This window comes from Pteropus vampyrus, unplaced genomic scaffold (genome assembly GCF_000151845.1).
Source record: "Pteropus vampyrus isolate Shadow unplaced genomic scaffold, Pvam_2.0 Scaffold111, whole genome shotgun sequence".
NCBI classification, from domain to species: domain Eukaryota; kingdom Metazoa; phylum Chordata; class Mammalia; order Chiroptera; family Pteropodidae; genus Pteropus; species Pteropus vampyrus.
In genome coordinates, this window is record NW_011888892.1 from 586,112 (window position 1) to 595,721 (window position 9,610).

The window sequence follows — 9,610 nt, forward strand, 5'->3', positions numbered from 1 at the left end:
CCCTCAGTAACGACCGTCCCGTCTCTCCACAGGCTGGTGGAGCTGTCCTCCACGGTGCCCATCGGCCCCCACTGGGGCGTGCTGTCCAAGTGCTTGGCCTACGGCAAGGCCGCGTCCGACCCCTTCGTGTACTCCTTGCTGCGACACCAGTACCGCAACGGCTGCAAAGAGATGCTGAACAGGGTCCTCAACAGGCACCCGCTCCACTCCCCGGGCCTCAGCGGGGACTCCCACAGCCAGAACATCCTGCCGGTCTCTGAGTGATGCCGCACCTGCTGGAGAGTTTGGAATGAGACAGTCGGTGAGAAGGCAGGGAGGGCCTGGGGCTCCGGGGCGGACACCAGCCGCCGCCACCCACCTGGCAAGCCCCACGAGTCCGGTTGCCTGGCTTGTAGGGGTTCTGGAGGCTTCTTCCGGTTCCTCAAGGGCAGACGTCGAACTGTCCCTATTTATCACCAAAGGATGACCGGAGGGTGTGCGCTGGCTTTTCTTTTTGAGAAGCTCCTTTGAGCTCCTGGACTCACCAGAGGCGACGCTCAGTTCAGTCGTGATCAAGGACACGAGGATCAAGGGTCAAGTGCTGGTGGCAGGCGGGGAAGCGTGGCATCCACCTGCTTCCTCACCGCGGGATGTGGAGGTCCCCGCCGAAGAGGAGCGGTGGTCTCCATGGGCCATCGGTCATGCTGAAAGCGAGGATGGCAGTGACCCTTTGGCCCTACATGGCTGCTCTTCTGCACGTGGTAGTGGTGGCTGCTTTAACCCAAATATCACGCAGCTGGCACTAAGTAAACTGTGCTCGGCTGAGACTATACCCAAGGGGAATATGTTAAACAGCTAGTGGCTGCCTCATTGTTGCGGATCAGGTGTCTTAGAAATGCTTATATCGGATTCAACTTCCGTCCTTCCCTTCCCCCCAAAAGCTAACATGTATGTGTGTAGACGATCTTAGCATGACAATGGTTTAGATAGGCAGGTAATACATGTAATAATGTCCTTTGAAGTCTGACCCCAAAGTCACCTTTTTCTGATTTACATGCCATAAGTGTTGGCACCAAGGAGAGGCAGGCTGGCGGGACCCCTCCCCTGATCTGTGACCTGAATTTGCAGGAAGCGTTTTACCTCGTGTCTCTCACACATTTTGTCTGGCACATCCTTTGAAATGCACAGCCCAGAACTGACCTGAGCAGGGTTTTAGCCTTGATTTTAACGCACAGGGTCCCATCACCCTGGTGACTCAGTATCCTGGTTTCTATGTCTGTCAACAGAAAGTAGAGGCTGTCCAAGGTGATCAAGAAAGTGTCCCGTGCTAATGATGGGAGTGTGAAGTTTTTATTGAGACCCATCACTTTAATACATACCGCCAATCCATTAGCAGTCCCCATCCTGATTTAATAAAAACCCAGGTGAGTGAGCCATGTTTTCTGCCTGTCCCCTCTTTGTTCACCACTTCAAATTAACGCGTGAACGCTAAGAGCGGTTATTTCTCGGTCCCCTAAGCGATTCCTCTGGGGTGGGAAGGATGGGGAGAGGTAGATGGCCCGTCATCCCCTTCCAGCTCCGCACACCCTGTCTTTGGAGATGTAGAAGGGAGGACAGAGTTCGCCAGGGACCCACCGGGAAGAGCGTGTCGGTTTTCACTGCCGAGAGGCCCCAGCAGTGAAAGAGAGGTGAGTGTTGTGCATGTTTATTTGGGAAGATGTCTCATTAACCTCAGCTCCTCATTTAGAAAACAAATAACTGAGCCTGGCCTAGTCTCGTCTAGTTTCAAGGTTTCCATGGAGACTAGAACAAGCAGATATAGCCTCGGAGGGCTCTACGCCTTCCGGTTGCAGTTGGAGGTGTGCTCACACCTGCTTGGAGGAGCCAGGGGGACACTCCTTCCCAATTCCGTGTTTAGGAATGTGATGTTGGTAATATTTATACCAGGAAAGTCAGCAGATGCTACAAATCAGGCATTTTCTGCACCGAGAGCTGGTTGTTAAACACCTTCCAGCACACTCCTGCCCAGACGTGACTTTGAGTGTCACTGAAACAAAATTGCTCTGATTCAGAGAGCGTGGGGCTACTCAAGTTTGAATCGCACCAGACATTCATTTTTGTGGCAATTTCCTAGTGAGCGGCAGCTGTTCACCCTCCATTGTCCCTGCACCAGAAGAACCAATGAGTTTGAAAACAAGCATGGAGCCAAGAAAATGTGCACAAATACTCTTAGAATTGGGCCAAAGAGGAGGGGTGACCCAATGGATGAGGCCAGTAGACAGTCAAGTTCAAGCAGTAAAATACGTTTTCATCAAAGTCAGGTTGGAGGAATAACTGTGTTGAATTCTCTTCCTGCTCACTCTGTATAGACGGCTTATAGTCCTGAAGCAACTAGGTATCTTTACCTCTTCTTTAGCTAAGAAACCAGATCTGTTACCTAGAATGCCACAAGTCTTGAAAAGATTCATTTCATAATTTTCACTAACCCCTTAGGACTTTAGGACTGCTAAAACCCAATACGACCAGTCTCATTGGCATCAGGTAGACAAAACCCCAGACGAGTCAGTCGATTGGGTGTTTTCATTATTATTTAGACACAGACACTAAAACCCAAAGAGAAGTAAGAAGAAAATCATAGCATCAGTGATCAGCATTCACCGATTCGGCTAGAATTCCCTTGAGATGAAAATTTGCATTCATCTATAGACAGCCTATAAACTTGACCCCGTTTCATTACCCCCAGGTGAATTATCTACCTCATTTGGTAATTTAATGTATCAAACGTCACATGGTTATCTCAGGGAAAGCGCTTAGAAACACCCAGATCAGCGTCTGTGTCACAAGGCCTGGGTTTACTTCCTTGACTTCAGTCAAGTGCAAGGTTCGATGTTTAAGGCCCAAGCTCTGCTGGACAGCTGCATGCCACGAAAGCACTTTAAGAAGCTTGAAAATAAAGCCTGGAATGGAGAGGCTATCAAATTCCCAAAACCACAGAGAGGGCAGTTTCCAGCCCTACATGAATTCGTAGATTTAAACCATTCCCACGATGCTTGTTTCAGTCACTCTGCACCCATGCCAGATTTTCCCCATGCTTCTTCTTGAAGGAGGGGACTTCAGAGCCCTGAGACCCGCAAAGGGTCCGTGAACTCGGATGAGTGTTGTGGCACTTGGGGTTTGTGTGTCTCCCGGTCAGCTGACCTCCCAAAGATGCTTCCCCGAGAGCCTGTCTGGTTTTACTTAGAAATCAGCCAGGGGCTGGGGAGCTGTTGACTTGAGTCATTTCCAACCGACTGTACACTCCTTCCGGCATTCAGCTCAGTGCTCCGTCCCATGAGCAATAAACCTCTCTCCTGTGTCTGTGAAATAGTTTTCTTTTCTATGGCGCCTTTCCTCCTGAGAGAAGATAAAAAGGACAGGCCATGGCCACATACTGGCTGCCACCTTTTTACATACTTGGGGGCAGGTAGATGGTGCTTCCTCGAGGTCGCGGTGTGACCTTGACAGAGATTGCAGGCTGTGTATTTTTAGAATTTCACCTAAATGCTGGATAAATTCATCTGCCTATGGTTTTCATGAGGATATTGTATCAGAAATTCTTTGCATTAGTTCGTATCCTTTGGGCTGTGAGTACCAAGGGGAAGAGAGAGGTCCCGGACACAGTTGGGGCTTCTGCCACTTTTCTGGAAGTTCTGGAATGGAGCCATTGGCTCTTGAACTTCACTATCCACAGGAATCACCAGGGAGGTTGTTTAAAAAGCAGGCTCCTGGGCCCCCTCCTCAGAGGTCCATCTAAGGAGGTCTGGTCAGGACCTGGGATTCTGCAACTTCAGTGTCACCTTCAAACTACTCCCTGAGGAAAAGGATCTTAGACACCCGGATAAACTCTATGGAAAACTGGGTCTTTCTAAATATCTACTTTTCAATTGTCTCATATCTTTCCCTAATTCTCCAAATAATTCAATCTCCGGACTATTCAAGGGCTGAGTCATTTTGTTCTCAGAGGGACAAAATTGATCACACCAAGAAATTATAAAAACCTGGTTTCAGAAGACTGGTGAAATGGCAGAAGCTGTCTACCCTCGCCTCCAAAGGCGTTTGCAAAGCAGCCTCATTCTTTTCTGTGGGGTCTCCAGGTAGTAAGCAGGAGATGGATTGGGGTGCCGGCAGAGGGTGGCAACACTGGCTACCTCAGAGCCAGGATGCTTTGTGAGAACGAAGGAAGCGTGGCCCTCAGAGGGGCACCTGCTGGGGTCTCAACTCAAACTCTCTCCCGGCAGCTATGGAAGGTGATGGCATCTGGCCCCTCTGTCGCTACCCAGAACAAACCCCGCCCCCTTCCCACCTGCCTCGTATCTGACAAGGAGCCCGGTGGAGGCAGGGCCAGAGAGAGAGAGTGCTGGATGCCGCCCCTGGGCGTGGGTCTCTTGTTGGTTCCCATCTTCATCCAGCATGGCTGGTTCATTGAGTGCCCAGCCGTTGGGCCCAGGGAGAGACCAGGAAATACCCTACAGCGTGGAGGGCGATGCTGCCTGGAAGGTGCGTGTGCAGTGCTGGGGATGCTGCGCATGGAGAGCTAAGCACCTGGCTTGTGGGGAAGGAGGGTTCTGGAAGGCTTCCTAGAGGCGGTGACATCGGGCCAGAACTTCCAATAGGGAAGCGCATATGACAGGACACAGAGGAGATGTGAAGGATCCTGCCTGTGAGGGACCTAATGGGATCAGAGCTTCGTGTGTGGCCTGGGCCCGGGGTGGGGAGGGATGTGTTGGGGAAGGTGGCTTGGATCTTGAAGCTGAGAGTGTCAGATTGGATCTCTTTCAAAAGAAGAAAATGCAGGGGCGAATCCACCTATGGTTAGCTCTCAAAAAAGAGGAAGAGGGAAGGAGAGAAGGGAGGGAAGGAGGGAGGGAAGAAGAAAGACTGAAATGCATTTCGTTTATGTGGAGGGACATGCACATTACACAGAGACTGGGGAGAGAGACACGGTTCATTCTTAAGAAGCCAACCACATTTGGCCAGGGCACGCCCCCGACACTGTACCTGAGTGGGAACAAAGCTATGTCTTCGGTAGGGAGTGTCCGCGTTCAATGTCAACGCAGGGTCAACGCAGGGCGCTGCCACACACCGCCAGGGACGAATGGAAGGGTTCACACAGCAGAAACAACTAAGTCATCCTCCCGCTAACAGTAATTCAAACGCACTGTCTTCACACCCACACCCACCTCCGGGCCGTGTACAATTTGCTCAAGCGCGATATGTCATGTAAATATGTATCTAGCATTTAAAGGTCAAACATCATTAATCGAATCAATCTTAGCAGTGCTAGAGTTTATCACATATTCTCATATTCAGGGGCTTTTGAAATAACTCAGACGCTGACTCAAAGGACCGCGAGTGGATCTCAGGAACACGTGAGCTCTTAGGGTCACAGGCCCCGTGACCGATCGCCCAGCACAGAAGAGTTGTTACTTGTGTTCCGGGGAAACTAAAGTCATGGTTCCAAAGAACCTAAAATCTGCAGGAAGCCCACTTTGAACTGTGAGGGTCGGATCATCGCCATCAAGGCTCAGGCCCCAGGAACAGCCCATGCTATCCTCGGGGACTGCGTTTGGAGGCAGTGGCGATGCCATCACCATGGCACACGATCGACTGGTTGGCCCGAGCTGGTTCAGACTGACTGCCCACGTCTGGCTAAAACACCGACCGTCCGGCCCCAAGTCTGAGGCCACCACTGCCTTGCGTTCGAGTCATTTAATGCCAAGGCTTTGCTTGAATTATCGCTAGTAACCAAACCCCATGCTCTAAAATCCTCAAAATGCCAAGTTCCCTGACAAATTGAAATCATCCCAAACCTCGACAGTCTTGTTTTACAAGAGTGTAAACAGAACCTCTTCTGGAACATTAAGGGACACTTCGAGAGCATGGTGTCTCACCGATACCGTCAGAATTTCCCCAGGGAAAACCTCGCTAATTCCAGATCACCAACAGCCTTGAGAGTCCAGTGACAAATCACAAAGGCACCCTGCGTTACCCTCATCACCACAGGGGGCATCTTCCTAAACGTTTGGAAGAGGCCAGGCTTTGTTTACTTAGGCTGATTTGGGGAAAGGAATTTATACCCTTGCCATCTGGATGGATGCACATGATCCAGTTTGGGCGAGGCAGCTGCCAGCTGATATAGATCTCTCCCTCTGCTGTAGTGTGGAGTGGTGTGGATGCCGGCAGACCAGCTCAGCCACTCCGTCCATCCTCGCTAATGGAGCATGTCCGCCTCTCACACTAACCCTCCCCAGGGCCCCGGGGAAGAGCCATCATTGCCCTTATGTGTTTAGACGCCACCCTTAGAACTCCTGGAAGCTCCAAGGGATGAGAACACCGAAGTCTGATTCCTCCCATTCCTTCAGTTTTTATAGATTTCATTATTTTTTGGCGTCTGTGCAAAGCGGGTTGGGGGCGCTTACATCACCCTAGCTGGGGGTGTTGGAGGGGCCGCATTACAGAGACCTAAGGTCCATGTCAGCTGGGTTAGCATTCTGCGTGGCGACGTTCTAGTTGGACATTTCAAAAGTACTTTTGAAAACTGTGATTTAGGAAAATAAAAGATATTTCATTCCTGGGTACAAAGTGATCTGCAAATGACTGGCCCCTGTACAATGTTCTGTCCCCAAGGTCAGCTCCTAGGAAAATGGGTGGTTCATCTGAGTGTCGATGTTGGAGCAAAGGCACCCACAGATGTGTGTGCCCGTGAGCGCACACATGTGAGTGAATGTTCACAAACAGAAACTGTGTACAGCAAATGAAATCAAATTTTAGCATCCTCCAAAGTTTGTTAATGTTGTAGCTTTAACTGTATTTTCTCCTAATTTATTAAACAGAAGTATGGCTCCATTAAAAAAAAATTACCAATGTGCCAATATTTCCTTTCATGTAACATACCCGCCAACAGCTAGCTGTTTTCTGTTGCAATGGGACTCAAGATTGTTGCATCCAAGGCCAATGTCACCTGCTCTGTTTACAACGGTTTGTGTTTCGTGAATACATATCAGATGTTGTAATATATTTTTATGATGGAATTAATTGTTAATACAGGAGAAAAATATATATATTGTGATTCTGTCCAGTAAAGCCTCCTGTTATAAAATCCTGTCCACGTGCTTTGCTGACTTGGTATGACACGTTTTTATTATATACAAAATAATTGTCAGAAACGCTGAGTTTCTATAACTTCATGGTGAGACATTAAGTTTCTCTCTCTTTTAACTCCTATCTTCCTATATTCCACCCCATTTCCTCTCTCATTTCCATTGCTCAGATGCTCTTGACCTTCACGCAGCCTTCGGAGAGGTAAATAGTCATCCTTTATCTTAACTAGCCCAAGTCCACAGCAGCCACCTCCTCCCAAACACACCCGCCCAGGGAATGACCGCCTGTCCCCCACCCCTCTCAAATACCACGCAGCTCTTGCCACTTGGGCCTGGTTCCTTGGGCTTTGTGAGATGACTACTCGCTGCTCAGATCCCAGGGAGAGAGCAGGAGGGACTTTGGAACGGAAGGAGCCCCATGTTTGGTGACCTGCCGTGTGTTAGGCATCGTGCTAGGGGCCTGCTCCCTACTGAATGTGTGCGCCCTGCCCCCCCCAGGATTCAGATGTCGAAACATAACCCCCAATGCGATGGTGTTAGGAGGCGGGGCCTTTGGGCGATTAGGCCGTGAGGGTGGAGCCTCGTGAAGGGGATTCGTGCCCTGATGAGAGGAGACCCCAGAGCCCTCTCGCTTCTCTTCCCCATGAGGAAGCAGCGAGAAGACGGCCAGCTCTGAGCCAGACGCGGACTCTGCTGGCACCTTGGTCTTGGACCTCCCAGTGTCCCCAACCGTGAGAAGTAAATTTCTGTTGTTTATAAGTCACCACCAGTCTGTGGTATTTTTGTTATAACAGCCTGAACGGACGGAGACGGAGCCTCCACCAACCTTTTTCCATTGAAAAGTCCCAGAGTGGGCTCTCTCGCTTCAGGAGCTACAGAGACTGAGCTCAGAGAAGTTAAATGACTCACCCAGGATCACACAGCCGGGAAGTGTGGCATCGAGATTCAAATCAAATGTGTCTGACATTAAACTCCTGTTTTCACTAAATTCTTGAAAATGCCTCTTAAACTTTGAGAAGGTTCAACCAGGCCTTTCTTTTTACGGTAGGGAGACAGGCCTGAACAAGGAAATGACTGCCCAACATCAGACTTTAGAACTCAAGTGTCCCGTGGCGAGGCAAGCCACTTTCTTCATTCTTTCAAGAAGCACTTCTATTTTCTGGTTTGAATTTCAGATTCGCCACGTCCTAGGTGTAACCTGAGCACGTTGACCTTTCCATGACGCCCCTTTCCCCACCCCAGATGGGGATAAGGACATTTTATTCCTCAAAAGTTTGCAAGGAGTAGGCCAGCATCACGCACAGAGCACGGAGCACCCACAGTTAGCAATGTCCGACCGATGCGACATTATTATTGTCATTCTGGGGTCCATGATGCCACAGCTGCTGCTTCTTTAGAATATTACCCGCTGCTTAACTGAAGAACTAACTTTTCAAATTAATATCTTCACGCGAGCAGTGTCCGACAGCCAGGGCATATGCGACGAAATACGAGCTTTGCACTAACTTGCTGTGTGACCTGGGACAGGCGACTTAACCTCTCTGTGCCTCGGGTCTTTCGTATGAAAACTGGAGATAAGTACAAGGTCTGCCTCGAAGCGCTGTGGAATCATCGTGCTCTGAGCACTGGGACCGTGCTCGACGCGGGTCAACAGGTCAATATTAGAGGCTGACATTGGCGTTGTCTTCCCAGGTGGCACACTGTCGCTGCAGAGGGGTGTCTTGGGCCCCCCCAGGAAGGACGCCTAGGAAACACAGCCGTGGGGGAGGTATCTCGTGTGAGGGAGCTCGGCGGGGCTTCCTTCGTCTTACCCCAGTCTACGGTGCCCACATGCTGCGGCCGGATTCATTTCCGATCACGGCAGTATCAGCCTGACGCTCCATCCAAGGATCTTAGCAAGACCTAGGCAGGATGCAACCGGGAACGAGGCAGTGCCCGGCCTCCCCAGATCTCCCTCAGGACCCACAGTCCTTGTCCCAACCTTGCTGGGCTCCCAGAGGCCTCAAGAACGACCATGTATGTGAGGCATCACAGCCCTTGGGGTGCCTGGGAAGGGCCCCAAAGATATCCTCTCCGCATGGGGCCCAAGCCACTGACCTGATGTGGCCTCTTCCAGTGGCGTGGAGCTGCGCTGACCCCCAGCTGTCTCAAGGAGGGCTGGAGTGTCTTCGGGGGAGTTTCGTGTGGGTCACAGCCCAGTCCCAAGAGACAAGGAAGCAGGAAGAGGGCTGTGCCTGGGAGTGGAACGGCTCGGTCACCAGGGGCCCTTGGCCACCAGGGGACATCTCTGGGGTCGGCGCCAAGAGGAAGGACCCATTGCTGACTAAGGGTTTGAGTAATTAGAGTCTCCTGAGCACCTACTGTGTTCCGGATGCTGCACCGAATAGGTCCCATCCCGCAGCACTCCTGTGTGCTTGGCACTGATCTTACCCCGTCTCACAGGTGAGGAACTGCCATGGCAAACTTTGCCTGCCAACTTGATGCATCACAGG

General features: G+C 50.8%; 1 protein-coding gene across 1 annotated transcript in view; it reads left to right on the top strand.

The window, feature by feature from the left end:
- GPR26 (G protein-coupled receptor 26) overlaps nt 1–264 on the top strand; it is a gene marked incomplete at its 5' end in the record, with an annotated part of 14,522 nt that extends 14,258 nt beyond the window's left edge. The window contains one exon of the mRNA XM_011365474.2: nt 33–264. Coding sequence (XP_011363776.2) covers nt 33–264 — 232 coding nt within the window. The remainder of the gene's footprint in view (nt 1–32) is intronic.
- Between the last annotated feature and the right edge of the window lie 9,346 nt (nt 265–9,610).